Source organism: Physeter macrocephalus, chromosome 21 (genome assembly GCF_002837175.3).
Source record: "Physeter macrocephalus isolate SW-GA chromosome 21, ASM283717v5, whole genome shotgun sequence".
Lineage (NCBI taxonomy): Eukaryota > Metazoa > Chordata > Mammalia > Artiodactyla > Physeteridae > Physeter > Physeter macrocephalus.
Window position 1 is genome coordinate 85,860,262 of NC_041234.1, and position 18,819 is coordinate 85,879,080.

The window sequence follows — 18,819 nt, forward strand, 5'->3', positions numbered from 1 at the left end:
TTACAATAGTCAGGACATGGAAGCAACCTAAGTGTCCATCGACAGATGAATGGATAAAGAAGATGTGGCACATATATACAATGGAATATTACTCAGCCATAAAAAGAAACGAAATTGAGTTATTTGTAGTGAGGTGGATGGACCTAGAGTCTGTCATACAGAGTGAAGTAAGTCAGAAAGAGCAAAACAAATACCGTAGGCTAACACACATGTATGGAATCTAAGAAAAAAAAATGGTTCTGAAGAACCTAGGGGCAGGATAGGAATAAAGATGCAGATGTAGAGAATGGACTTGAGGACACGGGGAGGGAGAAGGGTAAGCTGGGACGAAGTGAGAGAGTGGCATGGACATATATAAAGGAAGGAAGGAAGGAAGGAAGGAAGGAAGGAAGGAAGGAAGGAAGGAAGGAAGGAAGGAAGGAAGGAAGGAAGGAAGGAAGGAAGGAAGGAAGGAAGGAAGGAAGGAAGGAAGGAAGGAAGGAAGGAAGGAAGGAAGGAAGGAAGGAAGGAAGGAAGGAAGGAAGGAAGGAAGGAAGGAAGGAAGGAAGGAAGGAAGGAAGGAAGGAAGGAAGGAAGGAAGGAAGGAAGGAAGGAAGGAAGGAAGGAAGGAAAGAAAGAAAGAAAGAAAGAAAATTCTTATTAGGCTTAGCCTGAGCCAGTGTACTCAAAGGCATAAACAAAAAATAAACAAGTATACACACACATGCACACACACACAACAAAAACTCAATAACCATCTATAATAATGCTGTCCAACAGAAATGTGATAAAAGCCATATGTGTAACTTTAAATTTTGATTTTCATTTTTAAAAGTAAAAAGAAATAGGTGAAATTAATTTTAATAATATATTTTATTTAACCCAACATATTAAAATATTTTTATTTCAACATACACTCAATATAAAAAGCATTAAGGAAATATTTTATATTTTTTTCGTATTAGGTATTCAGTATCTGGTATGTATTTTTCACTTACACCTTACGTCTCAATTCAGACTAGCCACATTTTGTGTTGAATAGCCATCATACTGAACAACAAAGACCTATATCATAGTTCAGTGAGTTTTAAACTTAAACAAGCATCAGGATCACCTGGAAGGCTTGTTATAGCACAGCTTGCTGGGTCCCACCCCCAGAATTTGATTCATAGGTCTGGATGGAGTCCAAAAACTTGCATTTCTAACAAGTTCCTTGATAATGCTAATGATGCTGATCTGGGGACAACACTTTGAGTACCATGGCCATAGTTATTTCAAAATCCACCTTTGGTACCATTTTACCCCTGCATTAATGTGACTGATCAAGAACCAACCCTAGATACTGTGGTTGCTGTCATTATTTTTGGTGTTATTGAAATTTTTCACATTGCAAATCACCATTTACCTGTTGGTTGAGATTGAATATTTATGTAGATGAGTATTCCTTAAATCTTCATGTCTGCTTTTCTCTGAGTGCTTCTTTCCAGGAGGCTGAACAGGAAAGAAACATTTATGGGCTTGCTTGTACTTAGTGAATATTTGCAGAGCTGTATTTATGCCATATCCATATGCATGCTCTGATCTTTAGGCACAAAATAGCCCTTTGCTGGTTGACAAACTGTCAATCAACACATTGACCATCTGCCCGGTACCAATTCAAGGCGTTAATAGCAATTAATTTGATTTTTAAGATATACTCATTGATTTCAAAAACACTGAACTTGAAGATGTTAAATGAATAGCTCACTGTTTTTGAGCTCAGTGGAAAATAAAAGGAATTTTAAAAATTTCATGGTGCTTAAATCCTGACCTGAATTTATCTCTGAATGTGGGCAGGTTCCGGCCACCAAATTGTAGATGGTTCTGCGCATTTGTAAAAGATGAAGTTCCTTCCTATCCCTACATGCTTAGATATGTTATCTCCCTTTTCTCACTTCTGAAGAAAAACAATGAGGAGTTAATACCTGCTCTTTAAACTTTGTTTTTACCGTAAGAGTACAAAAACAGCATCAGAGCCTCCTTTGGCTCCCCCTGTGTCTGAAGAAGAAGATGAAGAAGAGGAAGAAGAAGAAGATGACAATGAGCCGCCACCAGTCATTGCACCAAGACCAGAGCATACAAAATCAGTAAGTCCCAAGTGACCATTTCCAAATGATTCAACAGGTGTCCTTTGGCATAGTCCTAGAGTCAGCATCTAGTTAATCACCCAGTATCTGTTGAGCATCTATGTTCCCGGAACTAGAGTATAAGATAAAAATTTGGTTGGGGTTGCTGTTTGAGGATACAGATTAGCACATGACAATTAGAGAATAATATCAAGCAGTATACAAATAAGTGCTAAATTTTAAAACTGCTGCAGAAGTTAAGAAAGAGAACAAAAGCCATGGGAATCTGGTAGGAAGAATTGCATAAGCAGAGGCACCAAGACCACAATTAGCACAGCATGTTTGGGGGCCTCAAAAGACTAGCTCCTGAGAGCTTTCAAGGGCAGTATACTTGAAGCAACTTCAAGATCTTTTTTGATAGAAATCATTTGTCTTTAAAAACTCCTTAAAAGTTGAGGGGCAGGGTGGAGGGAGGAATGAATAGGTGGAGCACAGAAGATTTTTAGGGCAGAGAAAATACTCTGTGTGATACCATAATGATGGATGCATGTCATTATACATTCATCCAAACTCAGAGAGTGTACAACGTTAAGAGTGAACCATATGATTGATGGATTGAAATTGATGAAAAATAGGGTACTTGAATATCATAATCCTATTGGTCCACTCTCTGTGTGGCCAAAAATACAACAGCCCAACTCTACCTTCATTATAGTTTATTCCTCTAGTTCCTCCTACTTGACTTCTGTAGGTAAATACAGTTTGGTAAGTATCTCTACAGAAACTGATGGCCCTGGAGGCTGCCATCCCATATAAAGGATAATGGGAGACAGAAAAGGCATTTCTGAAAAGAAAGACTCAGAGGGGAAGGCCAAACATAAATTGTGAGAATTAGAAGAGAGATATCAGGCATAATCAGACCCTAAAACTTTGGGAAAGTGATTTAATTGTCTAAGGTCTTACAACTCTTTAGTTGTAGAATTTTCACTAGTATCTGTATCACCCATACCCAATTAGTGATTTTGGATTCAAGGAACATTGAATTTATTAATGATCTACAAAAATGGATACTTCTGAAGTCGTTATTGTAAAGGATACATCTAATAATTATGAAGGTACATGATACTAAATCATTGTGTGTATGTGTAAAAAAAAAAAGAGTGAACCATATGTAAACTATGGACTTTGAGTGATCCTGATGTGTCAATGTAGGTTCCTCAATTGTAGCATTATTTTGGTCTTTAATCTGTAACCAGATTTTTTGTCTTTAAGATCTACACTCGTTCGGTGGTTGAATCCATTGCTTCACCAGCAGCACCAAATAAAGAGGTCACACCACCTTCTGCTGAGAACGCCAATTCCAGTACTTTGTATAGAAACACAGATCGGCAAAGGAAAAAATCCAAGATGACAGATGAGGAGATCCTAGAGAAGCTAAGTGAGTTGTTTTTTGTTTTGCCATCATTAGTTTCTTCATGAGAGGGTTTCTCCACCTAGAGTGGGAATTGAACCTTTAAAAATTTGAACCTGCTTGCATGAACTCCAGGCTCCCTGACATCAAGATGAAAAGTTTGAGACTCACTGTGTATTCCAGATCACCCCCTCCCTCATACTCCTAATTGCACAGAAACCAAGCATTTTCACTTGAAAAACATCAATTAAGGTGAAAACTTCACTAAATGAATTAAGTAGTAAGTTTTATTTTAAGATTATACCCCCAAAGGGGATCAGTCTGATGAAAAATATCTTATGATCATACCTCAGGGGCCCCCACCTGATCAACCATGATGGATAATTCAACCTCAAAACCCAACACAGTCAATCAAAGTGGGTGGCCATGATAAAATTGCCTTTTCTCTTAATTTAGGAACATTGCTATGTGGACAGGGAGGCAAGGCCAGCAAATGCTCACAGCCTCTTTCCTGCAGTGTCATTAGTGTACCCAGGCTTGTGCATACACACTCACTCCATTTTACGAAACACTCCTCTTCCACTTAGCTTTCTGGGTCAAAGAGATTTTTAAAAAATCCTCTGTTGAAAAGAGTCAAAGTTCTGTGAAGCACATTCATTAAACTCCTACTACAAAAGCATCTAACAAATCACTAGTTATCTACAGTTCGTGCCTCCAGTCTGACTAACTCCTATTCATCCTTCAAACCTCAGCTCAAAAGACACCTCCTCAGGAAAGCCCTCCTTGTCTCTCCCAGTCTGAGTCAATGGACCTTCTTTTCACTGCCTTTATTGCAGCAAATATCACACTGTACTTGTCTGTCTCCTTCACTAGACTGGGAGCTCTTTAAAGACAGAGATCGTGTCTTCTTTTCCCGTACATCCAGCTCTAATAAAGTGCCTGGTACAGAAAGGCACTTAACGGATGCTTGTTGATTGAATGGGTGAAAAAGTGAGCAGACAAATGCATCTTTACTGGGTTCCTACTTACGTGTTCTATGCCAGAGTCTTTGGAGGAAACTACAGAAAAACAATTTCCTGATGTTAAGAAACTTACAATTTTATTTGGAAGATAAGATTTAATAGTGTGATACAATTCGAGAATAAGAGGCCATCTTGTTTCATGCAACTGTCTGTCTAAAAGAACTCAGGAAAGGAAGAGAGCAGTGCAGGCTATAGGCCACAGGAAGACTCTGCAGAGGTGGTCGTAGGGCCATTTTGCCCTCCAGGGGACATCTGGAGACATGTTTATTGTCACAGCACAGGGAATGCCACTGGCATCTAGTGGATGGAGGCTAAGGATGCTTATAAACAAACACTCTACAATGCAAAGGGTAGCCTCCTTCCTTTCCCCTCTGCAACAAAGAATAATTCAGCCCCAAATGTCAACAGTGCTGATGTTGAGACAGTCTGACACAGAGGTATTTGGAAAGGCAAAGATTTGGGTTGCAGTTGTCAGCACTCAGAACTGGAATTGAGGGACTTTAGCCAACCGACTTGACTGTACATGATTAAACATGCCTCTAGTGCTAATACCAACTATTTCCTTAATAACAACAGCAATAATTTCCATTTATTAAGTGCCTTCTCTGCTGACCACTTTACATGTATTATCAAGTTTAATTTTCACAGTAATCCCATGTGGTAGATTTTCATAGCCTCATTTTATAGATCAGTGAAAGTAAGCCTCAAAAAGCTAAAGTGACCAGATCACCAAACTAATGAGTGGCAGAGCCAGAGCTTATACTATTTCCATTACCCACTTCGCTTCTGCATTTGCCAGCTGTCTATTTGTGTAAAAGAGAAGGAATAAAGGAAAGAATTGACTGGATAATTTCAATTCAAGTATTCAGACAATTGCCTCAGTTTTTTTTCCTTTATTTTACATGACCTGTGAGAATATATCAGATTTTAAAAATCTAGCAGCCTCGCGTTAGTAAAATTGATTATTTGATAACTGTTTCAAGTCTCAATAGATTTATTATAATGAAAATACATTTATAACTTTCTTAAGTTCACTGACAGAGAAACAGACATTATTTTGAGGCAGGGGCAAGATCTTGTGTTGCTTGAAAGCTGTAATGGTTCTGGAGCTGTGGTTTTTATAATTTGTTGTTTATTCTGCCCTACACTGAGCAACATGATGAAGAGGGAAAAGCCATGTTTGATTACATTTTTAGTTAAGAATTAAGTCATTTTTTTTCTCTATTGGAGAATCCTTGGGCCTAGAGAGAATCTTTTTCTCTCCAGCCTGTGGGCCACCTGCAACTCTCAACCCTACATTGTGCTCACAGATGTCGGAGGGCACAGCTGCCAAGAAATGGAGGAGTGTTTTTCACGAAGCAAATCCAGGCTGAGCTTTACTGCAAAGTCTGCAAAGTCAGTCTTTCCTGCTTCTGCTTCACCATCACCCTCTCTGGGCCCTGTCTCTGCCACTTACTCGCTTATATAACCTTAAGCTAGTTATTTAACCCTTCTGAACCTTCATTTCTTATTGGCCAAATGGGGATGAGAATCGTAACTAGATTTTAGGACTCTGTCTATAGGATGGATTTTATGTAGCCCAACCTATGGCTAAGAGGACAGGTATTGGCGTCAGAATGGCCCAAATTCAAATCACAAGCCCATGGCTCCCAGCTGTGTCACTTTAGGCAAGTTATTTTAACTTTTCTGGACCTCTTTTTCCTCATTAAGAAAAATGGGGATAATAATGGTACCAACCTTATAGCATTATGATAATTCAATGAGAATAATGTACGTAAAAACCTCCAGCAACAGTACTTGGTACACAATAGGTGCTCAGTAAATGGTAGTTAGTATTTTATTACATGAATATAAAGCCTTAATAAGATAATACAATAGGACAGACTTTGAAGTGAATCATAACTGAGTCTGAGTCATAGACCCAGACCAGCTGTGTGTCCTTAGACAAGTCACTCAACTCCTCTAAAATTTAGTGTCTTCATCTGAAAAATGGAGATGACTGTACTGGTATAATGCGGATTTTGTGGGGACCAAACGAGGCAAAGTATGTAAGACACCCAGCACAGTAAATAGTTGCTTAGAATTATTATGCTGTGTTTCCCACCATGAGAGCAACCATATTTTTCAATATAAAAAATTGGGGCCTAGGATCTTCAGGGGGACAGAATGTTTGAAACGAGCAATAATCCCAGATGTATGGGCCCTGTACAGAAATCACTGAGGAGGAGGAGGAGCTTGGGGAAGGAGTAAAGCAGCCTGTACTAAGAGGCAAAGGAGAGGGAAAAGGGAGGCAGGGAGGTAGGAGAATGGCCTACGGCCCATACCAGGGTGGACCCCACCATAAGCGTGGGGAGGAGGGGAGGGCGGCCTCACCTTCAGTCTCAGGGATCTGATTACTATGACGTGGGCAGCCCAGACCACAGAGCTGTCAGGCTATTCTTCTTCCACACAGATACTGATTGTGGGAGCCAGACCATGGGATCATTAATGGCTGAAATGAACAGATCATCTTTCAGTTTTACACAGACAGATAGCCTGGGTCTGCCTTGTTCATTGTGGTCTGGTCTGAATCTGCTGGAAAATACAGAAACCCCTACATTTTAGTGAAATTTTTCAAAAGGTGCTGTCAGCAGAATTGTGCAATCACCTCCTCCTCTAGTCCCTCCCCTCCCCCAGCATTCCCCACTCAAAACTCTTTCTCCGAATCCCCCCTCAGATAGAACTAATATTACTTTAGAGAGTTCTTTTGCTTTTTCTCAGAAATCAAAACCTTCATTATGCCAAACAGACAGTCTTTTAATGCTTGGAGTTCAACTTAGTTTCTTTGATATGTAGGAGAGCACATTGATGGGCTTTTCTGTCACTGAAACCACATCATGAAGCCTATTTTCAAATACTAGTATTTAGTGATGTCTTAAATCCTTGTACTTTAAAGTGAATGGTTTGTTTCTCATTTAGGAAATTGCTCTGGTTGGAAGTTGTTCTGGTATTGCCATCATTTTTTCCTTTTGATGTTGAGTTGCTGATTTTTGTCTCTTTATGCCTAGTGTGTACCAATGTTTTTTCCTTTCTTTAGTATAATTTACGCACACAAATTATAATGGCTCTGATGAAAGAGGTCACTGTAAAAGCTTGTTTTGTAATTCGGAATTGTACACAAGGCCTCCTGTTCACTTGCTTAGCATCAGTAGATGGCAGCACACACTCTCCTGTGACCGGTAATGGACATGAGGACGCCATTTTATTTGAATAGCAGTTAAATTCAGAAGCAGAAGCGCATCGAAATGGTTGTCTTTTGGTAATCCTCATGAAAGGATTTATTCCCAGTTGTTGTTGTTGTTTTTATCCTGCATACGATGGAAATGAAAGTTGAATAATTTACTGCCATAAAACCTCATTAATAGAGACACAGATGTAGAGAACAAATGTATGGACACAGAGGGGGGAAAGTCAGGGGCCGTGGTGGGATGAATTGGGAGCTTGGGATTGACATATATACACTAATATGTATAAAATAGATAACTAATAAGAACCTGCTGTATAAAAATAAAATAATAAAACAAAATAAAAACCTCATTAGCTAAAGCCTGCCAGTTGGAATTGGTCATAATTCAGAAAGTGGCTTGGGCTGAAGCTTATTTGCTTTTGTTCAGTCTATGGAAAAGAGTTTGCTCAGCAACTTAATGGTATAACTTTCTTAGAAGACTTTAAAGTGCTTAATAAAACTGTGGTTTCAAGTGACTTCAAAATCGTCATTTCATTAAAAAAATGTTTAAGTTCCAGGTCCTTACCCATTCACAGCTGGCTTGAAGGAAGGTAGTTCTCAGTGATGTAGAAGTCTGTGAGACAATTTGAAAAATGGAATAGCAACTCAGAAATCATTAAATTGGTGGTATTCTATAGAGATAGCTCAAGTAAAATACGTTCTCTAACCCCTGCCTTAAAATACGGGGCATTTACTAAATGAAATTCCTAATTTTATTTGAGTTTAATTCAATAGACATTTATTGAGTAACCAGTGTATTTCACATACAGCATTATATGAGGAAGCACTGAGGATGCAGAGATGAATAAGATATGGCCCCTGTCCTTACGACACAGTCTATAAGGGGATGTCAAATACACAGAGATAGATAGATGGTGTATTAAGTACAGAGAAGGAGAGCAAGAGCAAAAACAAGCAAAAAAGCAAAAGAGGAGGCAGAAAGAGAGAGAGAGAGAGAAGGTACAATGGCAGTACAGAGAAGGGAAATTATTAACTTTATTCCAAAAAAATCAGGGAAGGCTTCCTAGAGGAGGCATAACTGAAGCTGAGTTGAAGCATGAATAGGACTTGCCAGGAAGAAAAGAAGGACATTGCAGGCAGAGAATATGTAAAGAAAGTATAAAAGTATATGGTTGGGAACGTTAACTTATTCAGTGCCACTTGCATATATCAGTAGAATTGGTGGTGGATATGGGGACTGGAGTTTTAAGAGAGGGAGCCACATTGCTAAGCAGGATCTGATCCTGAGCTACAATTCGTTTGTTATGGTGAGAGCATAAGGTTCTAGTGGGGAAGTGGGGAAGATGAGATGGAGAATGAAGCAAGAGCCAGATACAAAGAACCTTGCGTTCCATGCCAAGGAGTTTGAGCTTTACCCTGTAGGTGTTGAGGAAGCATCCAGCACCCCTGAACCAGAGAATCACGTGATCAGGCCTGCACTTAGAGCATCCTGACAGAGGCGTGGAGCCTGGACTCGAGTGGGCAGAGGCTGGAAATTCTGAATCCAGTTAGGAGGCTCTCAGAATAGCCCAAACAAAAAATGGTGAGGGCCTAACTAGAACAGTAGTAATGAGGAAACGACAGATTCAAAAAGTATCTAGGAGGTAAACAGATATAGGCCCAGGACTCAGTGGACAACTACCTGTGGGGAGTGAAGGTAAGGGATAAGTCAGGGTGACTCCCAGATCTCTGACTCGGGCTACTGAGTAGACAGATGGTAGTACCATTGACTGACATTGGGAATACAAGAGGAAAAGAATTACCACGACTCACATATTGTGGGTCTTATTTAACCTAACTGAAACGTGGACTTCTCTTACAAAAAACAAACGACAACAAACCTAACAACCATGGATGAACAATCCATGAATGAAACATTTAATTTATTTTTTTTCCAGGTATACCATCTACTGGTAGGTCTGAATTAAGTTGTTCACTAGCCCAGAAAATAGATCATGTCTAAATTAGCACGAAGTATTGTCTGTAGCACACAGTTTAGCTCTTGAATACATATGGTCTTGTTCACATTCACTTAGTCAGCAAATTCAGTGGCAGCCACTGTTCTGGGCACTGAAGTTACAGGGATGAAAAGACAAGCTTCCTGCCCTCAAAAAGAAGCATGTAAGTCTCATTAGAATGATCAGAGAAGAATTCACAAAGGAGTACTTGATATTATACTTAAATAATAAATAGGAATTCATGGGTTTGACAGGAGAAGGTAAGGGGGAGCACGTCTAAAGACCAAAGCCTTGGATAGTGATGGTGTTGCTAGGATATAAAGTCGGAGGGATGGAGAGGAGAGGAATAATATGAGGTTAGACTGGTTAGGTAGGAGCTAGATGCCGCTGGATGGTAAAGGGCCTTCTATGCCAGACTAAGAAATTTGAAACTGATCCTGTAGTAAGGGGGGACTTTTGACAATTGATGGATAATGGAGTGAAATCACTCTGAAGTAAGCTGACCTCACATCTCAGTTTATCCAAGACAGTCTTCGCTTATGAGTTACGTGGTTACCCTATTCCAAAGGCATTGTGGAAAAGGAATTAGAGAAGGCAGAGTTTAGAGGTAGGTAACGACTAGCCCAATTGTTTGAACAAGAGATGTTGAGGACCTGAACAATGGCAGTGGCCATGGGTCTGAAGAGGAGGGAATGGATAAGAGTGACAATTAGGAGATAGACTCCGCAGACCTTCTCTTGATTAGTTAATGTGTATAAATCTTGTTATACTAACTGACTCTACACTTCTTTGAATAGGGGCCATGTTGGTAAGATATAACTTAAAGGTAATGATACTAATGTTTGCTTCCATAAGGAAAGAAGGGAGGGCCAGAAGTATCCAAATAAATGATTCCCTTCAAAGTAGTCCACTTGAGAACTTATTCCCACGGTGCTGCCATGGCAGGGAATTTTTCTGTACCTATTTGAGCATTGCATTGGAGAGTCAATGTCACTTCCTTTAGATTTATTCTGAGTGGTGGCAGGTATTGATCCTCTGAGTAGCGGACTTGAAATTTTGAAATTGCAAAAACCCATATTTTTTCCCAGAGCCAAACTTGATAAATTAATGGTTTTCTTGTGTGGCTTGTGAACTTACTCCACAATGTTTGGAACAACCTATAGAAACAGAAAGTAGATGAGTGGTTGCCTAGGGATGGGTTGGTAAGTAAAGAGGGAATCAAGAGTGACTGCTAACAGGTACAAGATTTCTTTTCAGGATGATAAAGATGTTCTAAAATGAGATCATGGTAAAATTTAGGAAATTTGCACAACTCTAAAAATTTGCTAAAAGCCATTGAATTGTACCCTTTAAGTGAGTGAACTTTATGGTATGGAAATCATATCTCAGTGAAGCTGTTAAAAATGTTTGGAGTGCTAATAGGGTCCTAGGTTCAGGGATGTATGGAGTTTGTTTTAGGATTTTATTTTATAATCATACAAATCTTTATTAAGGTATAGTTGTTTTACAATATTATATTAGTTTCAGGTGTACAGGGATGTAAGTTTTTTAAAACAGTAAGCCTCATTACTTTACGACTAACCTTTATTCTTTATTAGAGCCATTCACCATCCCCCATCACCCTTAGTGTAGTACTGGGTGCATATCAATTGCTCAAGAGATATTTGTCCAGCAAAACTGAATGTACTGTAGCACTCAATTTTACTCCAATTCAGAGAAGATAGTGATTTTATTAAATACTATGTCCAAGGCCTTAGATGTTTTTATCTCCTAATCTACAGTATCCTTTTATGGGAATTTTTTATAAATGTTGGGTTATGATCAGTCCTTCTTGTTTCCCAAACATCATCAATTTTGAGTATAAGCATCTGGGTTATTACTACTAGTTTAATTAATATATGACTGTTCGTTATTTTAATAAAATATATCATTATCCATATAAATTATAGAAATCACATAAGAATATTGCTCTAATATTTTATTTGTCATTGACTCTGGCATCTTAAATTTTAATATTAAATAGAGGAAAATCAATCAATTTAAATCTCTCTCTCTCTCTCTCTCTTCCTTCCCTCCCCTCAGGAAGCATTGTGAGTGTTGGTGACCCAAAGAAAAAATACACAAGATTTGAAAAAATAGGTCAAGGGTAAGTGATTATTATGTGAACTATCAAAAGATGAGCACCAGAGACATATATTAAAATGCAAGAACAGCTTGAATTTCTGGTAAATTATGCTTCTCATTTTCTAGGTTATATTCATGTTTTGCATTCTTAATATTGGCCTTTCTGGCTGGCAGACTGTTAATTAACCTAGGAACATATCCTGCTGGAATCTTCACTATTGTTAGGTTAACAGTGAATTATTTACAGATGCTTTCATCCCATAGAGTTAGATGATTCAAACCGATTCCTCTAGAAAGGCAGTAGAGTTATAGAAACCTCTAAGCTTGTATGGAAACCCCCTTTATCGCTGTCCCCCTCTACATCTGTATGGATGTTATGCTTAAGATCCTGTTTCCTTCTCAAACTGTAAAGTGACAGAGTGATGGTATGGAAGGTCCTTATTGAATGATCCAGAGGTGGGCAGAGTTGGCTATCTGAGTAAGGAAGAAATAGATCAATAATCCCTAAATGGGATGGAGTGTATCATTTTCACTTAGTATGCTTGTAAGAATAAAGATTCCCAGGCTCCACTGCCAGAGATTTGATTCAGAAGTCTGGAGTGGGGCCCAGTAATCTGAACTTTGGAACAGTTTCTCGGATAATCCTGACCATCAGCTAGACCTGGAAACCAGGGGGCTAGATCATTCACCAGAGCTAACGGTGGGAGTCACCAGTTCTACAAGCCAGCTGTTATTAGACATGTTTCTCAAGCCTTAATGTGAAACTAAACAGGAGTGCCTGAGTAGGCAACAGGGTTTGAAACAGGGAAATGTTTTGTTTAAGGAGAAATGAAGCGTTCTAAAAGGGTGTCCTTAAATGGGAAATGAGACAAGATATTTAGGTGTACCAACAACTGTATGCCAGGCACCCCAGAGGTCTCCTGACTGAAACAAGGGGCTGGGAAGAAAGGGATACCAGCTAATGTGCCTGCAAAATTGTGCTAGCCCCTCAGCCACTGGAGTCTGTTTTCAAATAAGGGAATGTAGGATTTCTTCAAGCACCTCACTGCTTTTCCTGGGATTCTTAGCTTCAGAAAATTATATACTGTATATAAGCTTGACTGTTTTTGTGATTTTTTTTTTATATTTTGTTTCGTTTTCCCCCTAGCTTTTTTACTAAAGTTTCTTTTGAAATTGCCAACTTATCTCGGGAAATAAGGGAAAACATTCATAAGACATTTTGGCTAGAGGGTAAGAGGGACACTCTTGGGGACTGTGCCTGGTGGGAATCAAGGTGAGAAGACCCTAAGAAGGAGGCAGAAACTAAGGGAGAAATACATGGCCAAGTGTCTTCTTGCAGTGGAAACCGTAATTTTGCTGCATTTAAACTTTCTAGGAGGGCAAAATATATACCTGTTTGTGTTCTTGCTTCTTTCTTTGTCATTTGCTATCACTGGTATTCTCACGTGCTCATAAAAAAAGGTTTCGTGGTCTCTAGAGGGCCCCTAAAACTTAACAAGTCAAATAGTATTTCTGCCCATTGCTCTAGGACAGTGCTGTCCCCTACCACTTTCTGTGATGATAGACATGTTCTACATCTGCACTGTCCTATATGATAGCCACTAACATGTGGCTGTGGAGCAGTTGAAATGTGTCTAGTGCAAATGAGAGACTGTATTTATTTGAATTAATTTATTTGTTCAGCACACACTTATTGAACACCAACTATATGCCAGGCACTGTGTTAAATGCGAGAGAAACAGAGCTCACTAATGATAGTGTGGGCCCTCAAGGAACTTACAATCTATAGTGATGAATGCTTGAAGAGGCTAAATAGGGTACCTTGGGTGACATGCCTACTCAATTCACCTAAGTGCAGGGTAGGGCTGGCTTCTGTAGCCGTTATTTCACCTGGAGTTTTCCTCCTTAACTTCTAGTGAACTAGAAGTTCTAGTGAACTGGCTGTTTTACTTAAGTCAGGAAGCCGTGCCTTCTCAAGTCCGTGTACAAACCTCAGCTCACTTTCTTTTTGTCCAAAAGGTTAACACCACAAGGCAGGTTAAAAAAAACACAGTATTTTGTACTAAGGTGACTTGGAAGGCAAAAGTTACCTTTTAGATTTTAGTTTAATCTAGTTGGATCTTTGATGGAGCTAACAATAGGAAGTGATACACAATCCATAGAGAAGTAGCATTCCAGATCTTTGCTGTCCAATATGGTAGCCATGTGCCTATTGAGCACTTGAAACGTGGCTAGTCCAAATTGAGATATGCTACAAGTATAAAATATGCACCTGATTTCAAAAAGTTACTATGAAATAAACAATGCAAAATATCATATTAATAAATGTCATATTGGTTACATGCTGAAATATTTTACATACATTGTGTTAAATAAAATATATTATTAAAATTAATTTTACCTTTTGAGCTTTTTTAAATATAGTTTCCCCCAAATTTAAAATATGGCTCACATTATATGTCTAATGGACAGCACTGCCCTAGTTGTAGGTTTAAATGGGAGCTATTTATTTATTCATAAAGTGTTTTTATATTCGGAGTTGTCTTTTGGGGAGCGGAAAATGTTATAATTTTGTTTTGATTGCTCATTCGCACTTAGACCCAACTGAGCCAAAAATATCATTGAATTTAGAAAAGAAAAAAAGTAAGAGATGGTTTCAAATATCTCCCAGATACTAAGTAATGAAGCAAGACTGATTTCTCCAAGAACAAAGATTAGGCTGCCAAACAACTTGGCATACCAAAGAGATTTCCCCTCCTGGTTGTTATTTACGCTTCTGACCTCTGAAGGTGCAAAAGGAAAGTTCTCTATTTCTGCATACCTTTGTAAAGCCTTTATAATCTAAAATGAAAAATCAAAGGAGAAATCCTGCTTGCCGCTGTGTAAAGTTCTCTTTTATATTCCCAGCGATTTCATCATTTTCAAGAATGATGAAACCAGCAGAGAGTTCACTCATAGACCCCATTCAACTTTTAAATAAGCCCTTAGAGGGTGGAGAGTCTTTTTGATTTATCCTTTTGTCGCCTTTACTGTCTAGCACAGTGCTGTCGTACTTGGTGGATCCCCCCAAAACAATTTTGTACAGTTTCGATCAACAGTCAGAGTTCATTTGGCCAAGCTCAGGGATTTATAGAGCTTCCCCTGTCTGCTTCCCCCATCTCTCTGGATCTGTTTTTGCCTCAATAAATATTTGTTGAACTAATGAAAATGTTTGTCTTTCTAGCTCTCCCTTTCCTCTGTCCTCTGTCTTTTCATGAGTATATACATGTATATCTTGCTCTTTCTGTCTCTGTCTCTGTTTTTTGCAGTGTGTCTTTAACTGTTTCTCATAATCACTAGATCAGCCTCACCACATCTGATTTTGTTCTCCTTTGGGTATTTGTGTGTACTGCATGTCTGTCTTTTTCATCCATGTTGACTTCACCTTCTGCCCATTTTCACACACACACCCAACCAAAATGGTCATAATATAAAATCAAGATGTAATTATGTAGCTTTTTAAGATATAAGCTAGTAACTTAAATCTATTTATTTACCGTAACTCTATCATTTATTTAATTAACGAATTATGAATTTTTTTCATTTTTAGTAGATTTTTGTTCTCTGTTCTTAATTTTTAAAGGGAATGAGCAAATTTGATTTATTTCTTTCTAGACCAGAAAGGAACCCACTTTTAAATTAATTTTTCTTTTACTTAAATTGCTCTCAATGGATTTTCCCATGAATTATTGACCAAGTTAGATAAACTAGTCTCTACTCTCAATTTATAGAGTTTTTTTATAGAGTTTTTTTTTTTTCTTTTCATTGATGGTGACATTCAAACCTATGTCCATAATCATATGGAGCTAGGAATAATCAGCCCCAGTATTCCATTTTTAGCTCCCTGGAGCACAGCAGCTTACTCTTGGGAGCCGGATTTGAGAGGAACCTCTCCATTAATCACCCTCATCTACTTGGAAAACAAAATTTTTCCAGCATGGGTTTCTGCCATCCCAGCATTCAGGCCTGGGGCCAGAGAATTGGGCTCCATCTTCCATAAATCAAATTCAGAATTGCATGTCTAATCATTTGAGGCCATAGCTGTGAGTGGAAAGCTAAAAATGACATTATTTCATCAGGTTTGCGGTGAAAAGTGTTCTGTACGTGGCCACCAAATCTAAATATTTTGAGCAGATGTATGTAAACTTTTTAAAAAAAACAGAAAGAAAGAAAAAGGAACTGGTACCCCCCAAAATATCATTAACTTGACAATATGAGTTTGTCAGAAATACATCTGGTGGAGACTTAAAGAATCTTCACTCTTTAGGATAGTTATATAAAAGAACTTGTTTAATAAATGAGGTAGGGTGAGACAGCAAAATTAAATATTTATTTTCAGTCAACAGCTATCATTGGCAAACCCGTGTAATTCCTGAGTAAGCAGTAGCTATGTAACAGAGGGCTGAATTCACGAACATTGGCAGCTGTCCGAACATATTTCTCATTAATATATTTGAATTCATTTTAAGGTCTTTCCTTAAATGAGAATGCACTGAACAACAGACTCTTTTTCTCTTTGAGGTTTCTATTTGTTTCCTCTTCAACATTGTAATAAAACAAATATTCTTGAGGAAGCAGCTCAGAGGAAATGGTTTGGATCCAGTTTAACAAATAACGTGTTTCCTTCAGAGAACTTTTGTTGAGGGCCTACTATGTGTAGTGCAGAGTAGTAGTTAAGAACCAGGTTCTGAACATTTGACGGGGAGAAACGGAAATGTTGTATCGAGAAATAAGCAGGTCTGCCCTACTCCCAAATGTGTGTACCTTTCCCCCCATACTTTATCCACACACTCTCTTCACTGTCATCTCCCCCATGAATCTCTCCCTCTGGCTACCCCAGCCCTAAATCATCTTTTCTGTGTATGTCCTGAGTCCTACAGCTTTGATCCGCACGGGCATGTCTACACCACTTATATCTTAGCTTGTCCAGACATGTAAAATTGCTTGAAACTTTGAAAACTATGATGGAATAAAGGGAGAATTTTTGGAAAATTTGAAGAGAAAGACAGAGTCCAGATCCTGAAATCAGAAGGCTGTGGGCAAGTTATTTAGTTTCTTTAAGCACCAGTTTTCTGTCATTGTAAGCAGAATTCACATACCTCATAAGGTTGTGAGAAAAGAATGAGAGAAGGTATTTAAAGTGCTTTGCACAGTACATGGCACATAGTGAAGGACTCCATAAACGATAAGTTATTTTTAGGGGTAAAAGTCACACCCACAGTTACTATTATTATATAGAGCAAAATACAGTAAGTAATGTAATGTAATTATAAAGAGCTATGGGGACCGAGAGGAGGGACAGATCATTTATAGCCATGGAGGAGATGTGATGAAGAAGTCTTCAAGGAGGGTGCGTTTGAATAGTGACTTGAGAAGGTGTGGGATTTAACAAGTTGGGATTATGGGAAGTTTCCGTTGAAGAAAACCAAATGAACACTCACTTCAGACTGTAGGTTTCATTCATTTTGATATCCCTAGGGCCTGCAACGATGTCTGGCATAGAGTAAATACTCAGCAAGTATTGGATGAATGAGTATCAAAAAGACCAGAAGAATTAAATCAAGAATTCTAATTCTATAGACAATCAAAGGTACAGTTTGGCAGGGAAATTAACAGGAAATAATGCTAGAAAGATCAGTTGGGGCTGTGTTATGAAACAAATTGAGAGATACAAGCAATACTGTGGGTTTGTTTGTTTGTTTGTTTGTTTGAGTTTAATTCTTTTAAGTAGATAATACTTGGACATGGTATAACATTCAGAAGGTACAGAGGAGTAGACAGTGAAAAGTAAGTGTCCCTCCAACCCTTTTCCCTCAGCCTCCCATACCCTGCACAAAGGAAACTTCCAGAAAGATGTTGTTTCTGGTTTCGTATGTAATATTTTCATAGAATCTCGGCACACATACACGCACCTACAAACACACACACATACACGTGTGCAAGTGCGCTCACACATACCATGTATGCTCAAATATTAGGTGGCGCACTGTTTTTTAACTCACCTAAATACACAAACTATCAGATATATGAATAAATGGTGAACGTCTACTGTCTACTTGTGATGTTTAACTTGTTAATTCACCCTTATTTACATATTTAAAACCACACGTTGTATAAAATCATGTATAAATTAGGAGAGATTTTTCTACCCGCACATTTCACGAGCGGTATAATTCAAAATCTGCCTCTGCATCTGTATTGTTTTGTAATCCCAGAGCCCCTTTTTCAGTCCCCCAGCAGTTAGCTAAGTACATCATTTGACTTCCCCTCTAAGATCTTTTTCTTTTTAACATCTATTGGAGTATAATTGCTTTACAATGGTGTGTTAGTTTCTGCTCTATAACAAAGTGGATCAGTTATACATATACATATACATATGTTCCCATATCTCTTCGCTCTTGCGTTATATATGTGTTAGCACACTGTATTTGTTTTTCTCTTTCTGACTTACTTCACTCTGTAGTGAGGTGGATGGACCTCTAAGATCTTTCAGATAAAATATTTTTGAACCTACATATGATTCTGTGCCTGGATATTTTATTCGTAGTTACAATTACCCATTTATACAACATTAAGATGATTGTTTTCCTAATCTGTCCTGTAGGTGTATATTTAAATCTTCACAACGTAACTTTCTACTATATCACTTTTTAAAGTTTCTGTTACAAATGTTCAGACTTACACAAGAGTAGAGAAAATAGTATAGGACCTCCCATATTCTTATGACCCAAATTCAACATTTATCAATGTTTTTAATATAATCACGATGCTGTTATAACGCATATATATATAAATTTAACCTCTAACACCCAGTCAATAATCAGAGTTGTCCAGTTGTCTCAAAAATGCAGTTTGGGGCTTCCCTGGTGGCGCAGTGGTTGCGCGTCCGCCTGCCGATGCAGGGGAACCGGGTTCG

General features: G+C 38.4%; 1 protein-coding gene across 9 annotated transcripts in view; it reads left to right on the plus strand.

Moving 5' to 3' along the window:
• PAK3 (p21 (RAC1) activated kinase 3) overlaps positions 1–18,819 on the plus strand; it is a 297,105-nt gene that overhangs the window by 234,429 nt on the left and 43,857 nt on the right. For all 9 annotated transcript variants that reach the window (XM_055081646.1, XM_055081644.1, XM_024128082.3 and 6 more), the window contains 3 exons: positions 1,974–2,105; positions 3,357–3,522; positions 11,823–11,886. In XM_055081646.1, the coding sequence (XP_054937621.1) occupies positions 1,974–2,105; positions 3,357–3,522; positions 11,823–11,886 (362 nt within the window). The remainder of the gene's footprint in view (positions 1–1,973; positions 2,106–3,356; positions 3,523–11,822; positions 11,887–18,819) is intronic.